Source organism: Nerophis ophidion, linkage group LG22 (genome assembly GCF_033978795.1).
Source record: "Nerophis ophidion isolate RoL-2023_Sa linkage group LG22, RoL_Noph_v1.0, whole genome shotgun sequence".
In the NCBI taxonomy this organism is placed as follows: Eukaryota; Metazoa; Chordata; class Actinopteri; order Syngnathiformes; family Syngnathidae; genus Nerophis; species Nerophis ophidion.
The window spans coordinates 2,969,139-2,984,078 of record NC_084632.1 but is presented as its reverse complement, the minus strand read 5'-3'; the positions used below and the strand labels follow the sequence as shown (position 1 = coordinate 2,984,078).

General features: G+C 39.3%; 1 protein-coding gene and 1 long non-coding RNA gene across 2 annotated transcripts in view; one reads left to right on the top strand and one right to left on the bottom strand.

Moving 5' to 3' along the window:
• mcoln2 (mucolipin TRP cation channel 2) overlaps nt 1–14,940 on the bottom strand; it is a 42,027-nt gene that overhangs the window by 12,026 nt on the left and 15,061 nt on the right. The window contains exons 5-11 of the mRNA XM_061882995.1: nt 13,650–13,728; nt 13,494–13,590; nt 10,931–11,030; nt 10,687–10,799; nt 7,989–8,138; nt 3,017–3,118; nt 2,812–2,934 (exon numbers count right to left, since the gene is read on the bottom strand). Of these exons, the coding sequence (XP_061738979.1) occupies nt 2,812–2,934; nt 3,017–3,118; nt 7,989–8,138; nt 10,687–10,799; nt 10,931–11,030; nt 13,494–13,590; nt 13,650–13,728 (764 nt within the window). The remainder of the gene's footprint in view (nt 1–2,811; nt 2,935–3,016; nt 3,119–7,988; nt 8,139–10,686; nt 10,800–10,930; nt 11,031–13,493; nt 13,591–13,649; nt 13,729–14,940) is intronic.
• LOC133540417 (uncharacterized) lies at nt 7,815–9,051 on the top strand. Its single transcript, XR_009803629.1, has 2 exons — nt 7,815–8,866; nt 8,960–9,051. It is a non-coding gene; the product is annotated as an uncharacterized LOC133540417 (long non-coding RNA).

The window sequence follows — 14,940 nt, the reverse complement described above, 5'->3', positions numbered from 1 at the left end:
TGGAGGGTGTAACAACACTAACAGGGAGGGATTCAAGTTGCACCACTGGCCCCAAGATGCCAAAGTGTCTGCCGCCAGACCCCCATTGAATGTGCCAGAGTGTCTCCACATTTGACCGGCGGTGCTAAAGCAGACATGGCACAGAGATGTATGGATAACCTGCAGATGCATTTGCAACGATAGTCAACAAAATCACAAAGGTGAGTTTTGTTGATCTTGACTTATGTGCTAATCAGACATATTTGGTCGAGGCGTGACTGCCAGCTAATCGATGCTAACATGCTAAGCTAATCGACGCTAACATGTTATCTACCAGCGGTGCTAAAGCAGACATGGCACAGAGATGTATGGATAACCTGCAGATGCATTTGCAACGATAGTCAACAAAATCACAAAGGTGAGTTTTGTTGATGTTGACTGCCAGCTAATCGATGCTAACATGCTACGCTAATCGATGCTAACATGCTATTTACCGGCGGTGCTAAAGCAGACATGGAACAGAGATGTATGGATAACCTGTAGATGCATTTGCAACTATATTACGTTTCCTTCCACCCACATTTAATGCGAAACAAACACTTACCGATCGGCGGATTTAAGTTGCTCCAGTGTCAAAAGATGCGAAAGTCCTGATCGTTTGGTCCGCACATTTTACCGGCGATGCTAACGCAGCTATTCGGCCATGCTATGGCTATGAATAGCGTCAATAGCTTCAGTTTCTTCTTCAATACTTTCATACTCCAACCATCTGTTTCAATACATGCGTAATCTGTTGAATCGCTTAAGTCGCTGAAATCCGAGTTTGAATCCGAGCTAATGTCGCTATATCTTGCTGTGGTATTCCCATTGTTTGTTTACATTGGCAGCACTGTGTGACGTCACAGGGAAATGGCCAGTGTCTTCGCAGAGAGCGAAAATAAGGCACTTTAAAGCTTTATTTAGGGATATTCTGAGACCGGTAAAATTTTGAAAAAAACTTCAAAAAATACAACAAGCCACTGGGAACTGATTTTAATTGTTTTTAACCCTTTTGAAATTGTGATAATGTTCCCCTTTAACGTGGACCCCAACTTAAACAAGTTGAAAAACTTATTGGGGTGTTACCATTTAGTGGTCAATTGTACGGAATATGTACTGTACTGTGCAATCTACTAATTAAAGTATCAATCAATCAATCAAAAAAAAAAAAACAGGGTCGTTTGTAAGATTACAGTTGGTACAAAATGCGGCTGCTAGACTTTTGACAGGAACAAGAAAATTTGATCACATTACGCCTATACTGTATATACCTTTATATACATATATACATACATATATACCTATACTGTATATACCTTTATATACATACATATATACCTATACTGTATATACCTTTATATACATACATATATACCTATACTGTATATACCTTTATATACATATATACCTATACTGTATATATCTTTATATACATATATACATACATATATACATATACTGTATATACCTTTATATACATATATACATACATATATACCTATACTGTATATACCTTTATATACATATATACATACATATATACCTATACTGGCTCACCTGCACTGGCTTCCTGTGCACTTAAGATGTGACTTTAAGGTTTTACTACTTACGTATAAAATACTACACGGTCTAGCTCCATCCTATCTTGCAGATTGTATTGTACCATATGTCCCGGCAAGAAATCTGCGTTCAAAGGACTCCGGCTTATTAGTGATTCCCAAAGCCCAAAAAAAGTCTGCGGGCTATAGAGCGTTTTCCGTTCGGGCTCCAGTACTCTGGAATGCCCTCCCGGTAACAGTTCGAGATGCCACCTCAGTAGAAGCATTTAAGTCTCACCTTAAAACTCATTTGTATACTCTAGCCTTTAAATAGACTCCCTTTTTAGACCAGTTGATCTGCCGTTTCTTTTCTTTTTTCTCCTATGTCCCACTCTCCCTTGTGGAGGGGGTCCGGTCCGATCCGGTGGCCATGTACTGCTTGCCTGTGTATCGGCTGGGGACATCTCTGCGCTGCTGATCCGCCTCCGCTTGGGATGGTTTCCTGCTGGCTCCGCTGTGAACGGGACTCTCGCTGCTGTGTCGGATCCGCTTTGGACTGGACTCTCGCGACTGTGTTGGATCCATTATGGATTGAACTTTCACAGTATCATGTTAGACCCGCTCGACATCCATTGCTTTCCTCCTCTCCAAGGTTCTCATAGTCATCATTGTCACCGACGTCCCACTGGGTGTGAGTTTTCCTTGCCCTTATGTGGGCCTACCGAGGATGTCGTAGTGGTTTGTGCAGCCCTTTGAGACACTAGTGATTTAGGGCTATATAAGTAAACATTGATTGATTGATTGATTGATTGATAAGCCACATAAACTTCAAAAGTTATGGACAGATTTTGATGAAATGACCGAAAAAATAATTCTTCTCATCTACTACAAACACACAACTCTCCAATGCTTCTTCTTTTTCGCCCCTTCACAGAGTCCCACCCCAACTTAATGATTGTGTGTCGCGCGTAGGATTTTCGGAGTTGGAGTTCTTTTTTTCAGACTGGCCAACGCAGAGCACCAGAAAAAAAACTACACAGGACAGTCTTCTTTTGAACCCTTTCAGGCATTACGGCCTTATTGTGAGGATTTTGAAACAACAATACCGTTACAGCACTAGTAGATACTGTATCTGCTGATGATGTGGTAAAAAAAAAAAGATGAATAAAATAGGCCGATACAGATAAACTTCAAAATGCTAAATATAGGCCCAATAATCGTCCCAAGCAATATTTGCTGGATCCCTACGAGTTACCTTCTCATGGTAAGGTCCGAGTACGATCCACCCACAGAAGGTGTATCCCAGGTAGATCATGCCTGCACAGCAGCAGAAACGCAGCACCTTTGGAAAGGCTGCCTTCATGGTCAGGATCAGCACCTGTTGGAAGTACAGTGCAGTGTAAAGACCTTTACGTAGAAAAGAAGTGATATGTGTCGCCTATGTAAGTGTGAAGACTTACATTGTATTTCTGGAAGTAGCCCAGATATCTGATCACACCGACCCACACCAATAAGGTGGACGTTCCCAGAAATATACTGCACACGTCGTAGCTGGTCAGACTCTACGGGAAGAAAAGAACGATCTTATGAGCACGTTGCAAACATCAATCAATCAATCAATCAACGTTTACTTATATAGCCCTAAATCACTAGTGTCTCAAAGGGCTGCACAAACCACCACGACATCCTCGGTAGGCCCACATAAGGGCAAGGAAAACTCACACCCAGTGGGACGTCGGTGACAATGATGACTATGAGAACCTTGGAGAGGAGGAAAGCAATGGATGTCGAGCGGGTGTAACATGATACTGTGAAAGTTCAATCCCTAATGGATCCAAGACAGTCGCGAGAGTCCAGTCCAAAGCGGATCCGACACAGCAGCGAGAGTCCCGTTCACAGCGGAGCCAGCAGGAAACCATCCCAAGCGGAGGCGGATCAGCAGCGCAGAGATGTCCCCAGCCGATACACAGGCAAGCAGTACATGGCCACCGGATCGGACCGGACCCCCTCCACAAGGGAGAGTGGGACATAGGAGAAAAAAGAAAAGAAACGGCAGAACAACTGGTCTAAAAAGGGAGTCTATTTAAAGGCTAGAGTATACAAATGAGTTTCAAGGTGAGACTTAAATGCTTCTACTGAGGTGGCATCTCGAACTGTTACCGGGAGGGCATTCCAGAGTACTGGAGCCCGAACGGAAAACGCTCTATAGCCCGCAGACTTTTTTTGGGCTTTGGGAATCACTAATAAGCCGGAGTCCATTGAACGCAGATTTCTTGCCGGGACATATGGTACAATACAATCGGCAAGATAAGATGGAGCTAGACCGTGTAGTATTTCATACCTAAGTAGTAAAACCTTAAAGTCACATCTTAAGTGCACAGGAAGCCAGTGCAGGTGAGCCAGTATAGGTATATATGTATGTATATATGTATATAAAGGTATATACAGTACAGGTATATATGTATGTATATATGTATATAAAGGTATATACAGTACAGGTATATATGTATGTATATATGTATATAAAGGTATATACAGTATAGGTATATATGTATGTATATATGTATATAAAGGTATATACAGTATAGGTATATATGTATGTATATATGTATATAAAGGTATATACAGTATAGGTATATATGTATGTATATATGTATATAAAGGTATATACAGTACAGGTATATATGTATGTTGTATATATGTATATAAAGGTATATACAGTATAGGTATATATGTATGTATATATGTATATAAAGGTATATACAGTACAGGCGTAATGTGATCAAACTTTCTTGTTCTTTTCAAAAGTCTAGCAGCCGCATTTTGTACCAACTGTAATCTTTTAATGCTAGACATGGGGAGACCCGAAAATAATACGTTACAGTAATCGAGACGAGACGTAACAAACGCATGGATAATGATCTCAGCGTCTTTAATGGACAAAATGGAGCGAATTTCAGCGATATTACGGAGATGAAAGAAGGCCGTTTTAGTAACGCTTTTAATGTGTGACTCAAAGGAGAGAGTTGGGTCGAAGAAACATGAAGATTTAACTTCCATGTTTGTGGATTCACTCCATTTCTGCAGCATTTTCTACATTTTTTTTTTTTTTATCTTAAGCATTTTTAAGCATAAGAATGTCTAAATAAACTAAAAATGCCGATACTTCATCAGTACTACACAGTACTGTACAGCAGTGGTCGCCAACCTTTTTGTAGCTGCGGACCGGTCAACGCTTGATAATTTGTCCCGCGGCCAGGGATATTTATTTATTTATTATTTGTCCTTTTATTTATTTTATTTTTATTTTTTTGGTCATGAAAAAGGGAGGTGTTTTGGGTTGGTGAACTAATTGTAAGTGTATCTTGTGTTTTTTATGTTGATTTAATAAAAAATAAATACCGCATTTCCTTGAAATGCCGCCGGGGCACTAATTAATTTAAAACCTCTTCACACTCCTGCGCTTACCAAAGGCATGCGGTAAAAGTAAGCATGCGCTAATTATTTTAAAACCTCTTCTCACTCTGGCACTTACCAAAGGTAGGCAGTAAAAATTTGAGTGTGATGTAAGCTTGGACCTTAAATCCTACTGGATAGCTCTTAATCTTCTTCCCTTTATGCGATTTCAAATTACCGGTATTGAAATCAGCCTCCTCCATTTTGAAAACGATGACAGGGGAAGTGTCACTTGTGACGTCCGGAGTTTGACTCGGCAGTAATTCAAGGCAGGCGCATACTATATGCCCGGCGGCAATTCAAGGAAATACGGTAAATGAAAAAAATTGGGAAAAAAGTAAATAAAAAAATATTCTGCGACCCGGTGGTTGGGAACCACTGCTCTACAGTACATGTTTTGTTTCAGAGTCATTAAAATACAATATTGCGTGTGTGCAGTCCCAATGGTACCCATTTGTGGTGAAAAAAAAAAAAAATTGTGTAACATTTAACAGTGAGCTGATAATTGACAAAAACCAAAACCAGTAAAGTTGGCAATTTGTGTAAAAGGTAAAAATAAGAACAGGATACAATGATTTACAAATCCTTTACGACTTATATTCAACTGAATAGACAGCAAAGACAAGATATTTAACATTCAAACTGGAAAACTGTTATTTTTTTGCAAATTTTAGCTCATTTGGAATTTGATGCCTGCAACATGTTTAAAAAAAGATAGCACAAGTGGCAAAAAAGACTGAGGAAGTTGAGGAATGCCCATCACACACTTATTTGGAACATCCCACAGGTGAACAGGCTAATTGGGAACAGGTGGGTGCCATGATTGGGTATAAAAGCAGCTTCTATGGAATGTTCAGTCATTCACTAACAAGGATGGGGTGAGGGTCACCACTTTGTCAACAAATGCCTCAGCAAATTCTCGAACAACATTTCTCAACCAGCTATTGCAAAGAATTTAAGGATTTCGCCATCTACGCTCCATAATACCATCAAAAGGTGCAGAAAATCTGGAGAAATCACTGCACGTAAGCAGCATGCCCGTGACGTTGGATCCCTCAGGCGGTACTGCATCAACAAGAGACATCAGTGTGTAAAAGGATATCACCACATGGGTTCAGGAACACTTCAGAAAACCACTGTCAGTAACTACAGTTGGTCGCTACATCTGTAAGTGCAAGTTGAAACTCTACTATGCAAATGCCGAAGCAATTTATCAACAACACCCAGAAACGCTGCCGGCTTCGCTGGGCCCGAGCTCATCTAAGATGGACTGATGCAAAGTGGAAAAATGTTCTGTGGTCTGACGAGTCCACATTTCAAATTGTTTTTGGAAACTGTGGACATCGTATCCTCCGGAACAAAGGAAAAGAACCTTATGGATTGTTATAGGCGCAAAGATGAAAAGCCAGCATCTGTGATGGTATGGAGGTGCATTAGTGCCCAAGGCATGGGTAACTTACACATCTGTGAAGGCACCATTAATGCTGAAAGGTACATACAGGTTTTGGAGCAACATATGTTGGCATCCAAGCAACGTCTTTTTCATGGACGCTAGCCGACAACTAGAGTGCTAATTGTTAGCTGACAACTAGCATGCTAATTGGTAGTTGACAACTAGCATGTTAATCGCTAGCTGGCAACTAGAGCACTAATCACTGCCTGACTACTTGCACAGGTTAATTGGTAGCTGGCAACTAGAGCGCTTAATGCCAGCTGACAACTAGCGTGCTCACAGCTAGCTAAAAGCTATGACGCTAGACTCTAGCTAACAACTAAGGTGCTCTAGTCGCTACCTGGTAAATGATGTGTTTATTGCTATTTGGCAAATGCCGTGTGAATTGCTAGCTGGCAACTAGCCTTCTAATTGCTAGATGACAACTAGTGCACTAATCGCGATCTGGCAAACTGGCAACTAGTGCGTTACACGCCAGCTATCCGAAATGCTAACATGAATGTAGGATACCGTATTTCCTTGAATGGCCGCCGGGTATATAGTATGCGCCTGCCTAGAATTACTGCCGGGTCAAACTCGTTTCGCAAAATAATTAGCGCATGCTTAGCATTACCGCCGGCTCAGGATTAACGGCGGGTTTTGGAATTTCCACCGGGTCAAACTCGTTTCGCCAAATAATTAGCATATGCCTAGAATTTCCGCAGGGACAAACTCGTCACGTCACGAGTGACACTTCACCTGTCATCATTTTCAAAATGGAGGAGGCTGATTTCAATCATTTGAAATCGCATAAAGGGAAGAAGATTAAGAGCTATTCAGTAGGATTTAAGGTCCAAGCTATTGAATATGCTAAAAAGAACAGTAAGCAGCTATGTTTTATTAATATACCGTAGCTGCGTGTGTCAAATATGAGTCATTAAATGACTCCCGCCTCCTGGTGGTAGAGGGCGCTAGAGATCCTTCTTGCGACTACTCGGCTGCAGAAGAAGTGACAACAAGCAGCGATCGTTTATTTTTTCCTCTCGCTTGCACTTTTAACATGGAGGATTACATATCTAAAATAAAAACGTTTTCTAAACTGGACTTTCAATCGAAGCAGGAGGTAATAAAGGAAGATCTCCATCGAGACAGAGAGACTTTTAAAACTGAAGAAAGATAAGGAAGACTTTTATAAACAAGTTATCGATGCTTTTGATCAGAAGGAGCTGCGCATGGACTTCATTTATAAGTAAAGGTAAGACCATAATAACATTTTAATTAAATGTGCTTTTCATGATGGTATCCTTACATCACACTCAAATGTTTAAGCGCAGGCCTAAATTTACCGCATGCCTTTGGTAAGCGCCGGAGTGAGAAGAGGTTTTAAATTAATTAGTGCCCCGGCAGCAATTCAAGGAAATACGGTAATTATGTATTCATGTAGTATTATTCACATATGACAGTGTGTTGGCTCAATGTTCATGACTATTTGAAGATCACAAAAAAACAAAACATCTGCTGTAAAATGACATCTGACAGTTTACCTTTGCTTGTATTTCCATCTTCAGTATGGACCCCACGATGGTCAAGAGGTCGCTGACAATGACCAGCACATACCAGCCATTGAGGAACTCCCCCTGGTCGTCCTCACACACTTTGCGGTTGTAGTTGTCATGGAGGAATCTGGAGAATCTCTGGGAGGAAAGATGTGACAATATGTGAGTCTAATGCAGGGGTGTCCATACTTTTGCTGAAAAATGAATGCACACAGGGGCCGATTTGATAGTTCTCATTTTTAAACCTAATACAATATATATAAATACATATATATATATATATATATATATTGCGTGCGGGCCATTATGTGACGTATGTAAGAAGGTGCGCACAAGAAAGAGTGAGAAACGCCTGTAGTGTAATGCCCGCAGCTAAAAGCAACTGTGTGAGAACATGCACTCAGGCAGTTGACTATATACTGACTAAATATAGACTATATACTGCGATAAAGTCATTTTCTATATCTAGTATAATTGATATATCACCCAGCCCGAGTCAGATGTATCTATGGTGTAGCTGCTGACAGAAGCACATTGTATACATGTTATATAATTTCATAGTTGGTTATAATAAATAAATACAATGTATAAATATTCAGTTCATATTCACATATAATGTGATTAAAAATGTATTTTATTTAGTAATTTCATGCAAGTATTTGTTAACTTTATTTTTGTTACAAAACCCATGTAAATTGGAGAGGAACATATTTTGTTTCCGGTTTGGTCACATTGTTGGGGGGGACAATTAATATGTGACGGAATAAGGGAAGCAGCATGAGACAGCAAACATTTGATGGAAGATGTTAATGGAGTCTCGGCTTGGAAAGAAACTTTATTCCCTCTGAGTTTGTGAGGCCAATGAGGTATGATTCTTTGTCATAATGCATGTGAAATCTATGTGTTTTCTTTTATTTGATGTCAGACTAATTGTAAGTTCTGTTTTTCTTATTCATTAGTTCTGACGGCATTTGTTCGGCATTTTTTGGCATCATTTGGGAGGAGAAGAAGGCGTGGCTGAGATAAATGTCTGTTTGAGAAAAACGAACAACTTGAGCCTTGATTAAGACCTCGGAGGGAGTAACATAAAGCTGACCAACACGCCGGACTGTAGTCAGTTGGAAGCGTGTCTTAATGAAATTAAACAATGGATGTCCGCTAATTTTTTGCAACTTAACGCCAAAAAAACGGAAATGCTGATTATCGGTCCTGCTAGACACCGACCTCTATTTTATAATACAACTTTAACATTTGACAACCAAATAATAAAACAAGGTGACTCAGTAAAGAATCTGGGTATTATCTTCCACCCAACTCTGTCCTTTGAGTCACACATTAAAAGCGTTACTAAAACGGCCTTCTTTCATCTCCGTAATATCGCTAAAATTCGCTCCATTTTGTCCACTAAAGACGCCGAGATCATTATCCATGCGTTTGTTACGTCTCGTCTCGACTACTGTAACGTATTATTTTCGGGTCTCCCCATGTCTAGCATTAAAAGATTACAGTTGGTACAAAATGCGGCTGCTAGACTTTTGACAAGAACAAGAAAGTTTGATCATATTACGCCTGTACTGTATATACCTTTATATCCATATATATATACATATATACCTATACTGTATATACCTTTATATACATATATACATACATATATACCTATACTGTATATACCTTTATATACATATATACATACATATATACCTGTACTGTATATACCTTTATATACATATATACATACATATATACCTATACTATACAAAAAAAGTCTGCGGGCTATAGAGCGTTTTCCGTTCGGGCTCCAGTACTCTGGAATGCCCTCCCGGTAACAGTTCGAGATGCTACCTCAGTAGAAGCATTTAAGTCTCACCTTAAAACTCATCTGTATACTCTAGCCTTTAAATAGACCTCCTTTTTAGACCAGTTGATCTGCCGCTTCTTTTCTTTCTCCTATGTCCCCCCCTCCCTTGTGGAGGGGGTCCGGTCCGATGACCGTGGATGAAGTATTGGCTGTCCAGAGTCGAGACCCAGGATGGACCGCTCGTCGGGACCCAGGATGGACCGCTCGCCTGTGTATCGGTTGGGGACATCTCTACGCTGCTGATCCGCCTCCTCTTGAGATGGTTTCCTGTGGACGGGACTCTCGCTGCTGTCTTGGATCCGCTTGAACTGAACTTTCGCGGCTGTGTTGGAGCCACTATGGATTGAACTTTCACAGTATCATGTTAGACCCGCTCGACATCCATTGCTTTCGGTCCCCTAGAGGGGGGGGGGGGAGGGGGGGGGGGTGTGAATTCTCCCTGCCCACTGGGTGTGAGTTTTCCTTGCCCTTTTGTGGGTTCTTCCGAGGATGTTGTAGTCGTAATGATTTGTGCAGTCCTTTGAGACATTTGTGATTTGGGGCTATATAAATAAACATTGATTGATTGATTGACATATGGATTATCTTTGACACTTTTAAATAGAAAAAAAAAACAGCCTGCATGGCAGCTTTGTGTGATTAGAGTCAACCTTGAAACATTTCCCCTGCTTGCTCTTTTATTCCACTGGGTTCTGTTCTGTTTTTTGTTGTTGTTGTTGTTTTTAAGTATTTTTAAAATGTGCTGTTAAAAACTTAGTGGCCACACTTTGGACACCCCTGTTGTACAGTGTGTTTATTTACAGTAGGGCAACAAAAGACACCGACCTGCAGCAAGCTGACGGCGAGCACGATGGAGCGCGTGCACAAGACAGCGGAGGTGACGCACACCCCGATGACGAAGGCGTCGAACACCAGGAGATAGTGCGTGTTTTTCTGGGCTGAAACACAGTTAGCAGAAGTTGCCGCTGATAAGACAGAAGAGAAACGCCTTCGCTGCCACGGTGAACATCTTGGGGCTGCAGCAGCTTTGTGGGCAGGAAAAACACAAGATGGAAGAAATCCTTTCTACCTGTTCCAGATATCTTCCAGTCTCGGCACGCGCTGCTCTGGGCATCGATGTCCAGAAAAATTTTCACCTTTCCGCTGTGACACTGGTTGTCAAAAGTGATCTGGGAACACACAATATCATCACCACTTTACTGTCGTTTCAATCAGGTGTGTCCAAAGTTGTTTTTACATTGTATTATTTTGTCAAAAATCCCAAATATTTCAAGACAAAACTTAGTGTCAGCTTATGTTATAAGTCAGTGGTCCCCAACCTTTTTGTAGCTGATAATATTATTATTATTTTTTTTTCTTTGTCATGAAAAAGGGAGTTTTTTTGGGTTGGTGCACTAATCGTAAGTGAATCTCGTGTTTTTTATGTGGATTTAATTAATTAAAAATATATATATACAGGTGTGGGAAAAATCACAAGACTACTTCATCTCTACAGAAGTGTTTCATGAGGGGTTCCCTCAATCATCAGGAGATTTTAATGGAAGCATTCACATACAATGGTTTATATAGGGCACAGAGTGGGTGGGTACAGGCAGGCGTAGGGGCGTGGTGATTGGCTCATGTGTTACCTAGGAGGTGTTTCTGTCTGTGGCGGCATGTTGAAATGATTTCACTGCGCTTGTTGAGGGATGATAGATCTGGATGATATATAATAAACAGTTCCTCTTTTAAGCATAGGTTGCATCTTTTATTACCACTGTTGTAAGGTGTGCTGTATGCAAGAAACCAGACTTTGCGGAATTCTACAGAACTCAGCAAACACATTTGGAACCTCAAAGACAATAATGTTGAATATTCAATAACATGCCAAATTCTTGCATCCAGCACACCTTACAACAGTGGTAATAAAAGATGCAACCTATGCTTAAAAGAGAAACTGTTTATTATATATCATCCAGACCTGTCATCCCTCAACAAGCGCAGTGAAATCATTTCAACATGCCGCCACAGACGGAAACACCTCCTAGGTAACACATGAGCCAATCACCACGCCCCTACGCCTGCCTGTACCCACCCACTCTGTGCCCTATATAAACCATTGTATGTGAATGCTTCCATTAAAATCTCCTGATGATTGAGGGAACCCCTCATGAAACAGTTCTGTAGAGATGAAGTAGTCTTGTGATTTTTCCCCACACATACATATTGCGCTCTACCACGGTATCGAGCACTATCCTCTGGATAATCCAATCAAGACATACATATATATATATATATATATATTTTTTTTTTTTTTTTTTTTTTTTAGTTAAAAAAATAATAATAATAATAAAAAAAAAATTCTGCGGCCCGGTACCAGTCTGCGGCCCGGTGGTTAGGGACCACTGTTATAGGTGACAAAGTGTGCTATTAGTAGGGATGGGTACTGCTCACATTTGAACCGATGCGGTACCAATTCCCGGCACCTGGGAACTAATATAGTGTAGGCTTTAACTAGGAAGTAGCTTTTTTCAGTATGCCGGATGTGTTATGTTGTGCCCCACAAAGTGTCTGTGCTGTAAGTATTACACACTGGCTGTTTGATTGAAACATTCATCTTAGTTGTAGTTTTCATTACCAGATTTGGAAGTGTTGAAATCGCCATGTAAAAATCGCTAATGCTGATATCAGCCTGTATATGCAACTTCAATGTAAATTAGCATCAAGCTAGCACATTTTGAAAGAGTGGAGTCTAACTTCATGTTGGAGCGTTTTTTGCCAAGCATATTTGCTTAGTTGGTGTTGAAAATGTCAACATTACTTAGAGCAGTGGTTCTCAAATGGGGGTACATGTACCCCTGGGGGGTACTTGAAGGTATGCCAAGGGGTACGTGAGATTTTTTTTAAATATTCTAAAAATAGCAACAATTAAAAAATCCTTTATAAATATATATTTATTGAATAATACTTCAACAAAATATGAATGTAAGCTCATAAACTGTGAAAAGAAATACAACAATGCAATATTCAGTGTTGACAGCTAGATTTTTTATGGACATGTTCCATAAAAATTGATAATGATTTCTTTTTTTGTGAAGAAATGTTTGGAATTAAGTTCATGAATCTCTATTACAATCCCCAAAGAGGGAACTTTATGTTGAGGATTACGTCTATGTGTAGAAATCTTTATTTATAATTGAATCACTTGTTTATTTTTCAACAAGTTTTTAGTTTTTTGTATATATTTTTTTCTCAACAGTTCAAGAAAGACCACTACATTTGAGCTAAATTTTGCACTGTTATACAATTTAATAAATCAGAAACTGATGACATAGTGCTGTATTTTACTTCTTTATCTCTTTTTTCCAACCAAAAATGCTTTGCTCTGATTAGGGGGTACTTGAATTTAAAAAATGTTGACAGGGGATCCATCACTGAAAAAAGGTTGAGAACCACTGACATAGAGCGAGTCCACATTGTTCACGTGAGCCCGTTTTAATTCCCGTGCAACAAAGTTATGAAAATATGGCACTGTTGGATACAACGTTGAAATAATATTTAAACATTTATCCAAGAAAATATGGGGAGGCTGCTGATGGTGTGTTTGACAGAGAAGCCCGCTCATGGCCAGGAGATAATGCGTGTCAACGTACCGTAACGGAGAAAGAGTAACAGTCCGGTAACTCTCTTGAGCGAACCGTCTGGAGGTTGATGCCTTTAACATTGAAGTTTATTTTGAAGTCCACTAACCTGAAGAGGAAGATACAGATTGTCACGTCCGGCACTAATCCAACAGGCGTGAGGAGTACCTGTAGAAGTCCAGGTCGAAAAAGGAAGCGTTGGAACGTTTCCATTCATGTGCCCTCTTTGGATCGAGTGATAAACAAACTGAAGGCGAGAAGATGAGAAGGAGAAAATACTCAATAAAATATAGTTTTTTTTACTTCTGATACCGATATTGGAGTATCAATCAAAGTTGACTTCTCTGGCCCTCAATCACAAATGAGTATTGGCTGGTACTACATTATAATAGACTCAATGTAGAAGACTAGATTATTTTATTATTAGAAAAGAGCTAAACAAGCACAACCCATTTAATTTACCAACCTTTTTGAAAGCAAGAGCTACTTCTTGGGTACTGATTAATGCCAAGGGCTACCAGTTTGATACACACTTAAATAAATTGCCAGAAATAGCCAATTTGCTCAATTTACCTTTAACTCTATGTTTTTATTAATAATTAATGATATTTATCTTTGTGGAAACACTGATCATCTTAATGATTTCTCACAATAAATATATATATTTTATGACATGTTTTAAATAGGTTAAAATCCAATCTGCACTTTTTTAGAATATATAACAAATTGGACCAGGCTATATTTCTAACAAAGAAAAATGATTATTTTTTCTAGATTTTCCAGACAAAAATTTTAAAAGAAATTCAAAAGACTTTGAAATAAGATTTAAATTTGATTCTACAGATTTTCTAAATTTGCCAGAATATTTTTAAATTTTAATCATAAGTTTGAAGAAATATTTCACAAATATTGTTCGTCAAAAAAACATAAGCTAAAATGAAGAATTAAATTAAAATGTATTTATTATTCTTTGCAGTAAAAAAAAAATAATTGACTTGAACATTGATTTAAATTGTCAGGAAAAAAGAGGAAGGAATTTAAAAGGTAAAAAGGTATATGTGTTTAAAAATCCTAAAATCGTTTTTAAGGTTGTATTTTTTCTCTAAAATTGTCTTTCGGAAAGTTATAAGAAGCAAAGTAAAAAAAATTTATGAATTTATTTAAACAAGTGAAGACCAAGTCTTTAAAATATTTTTGGGGATTTTCAAATTCTATTTGAGTTTTGTCTCTCTTAGAATTAAAAATGTCGAGCAAAGCGAGACCAGCTTGCTAGTAAATAAATACAATTTAAAAAATAGAGGCAGCTCACTGGTAAGTGCTGCTATTTGAGCTATTTTTAGAACAGGCCAGCGGGCGACTCATCTGGTCCTTACGAGCGACCTGGTGCCCGCGGGCACTGTGTTGGTGACCCCTGCTTTAGATTATAATAGACTACATGTAGAAGACTAGATCATTATAC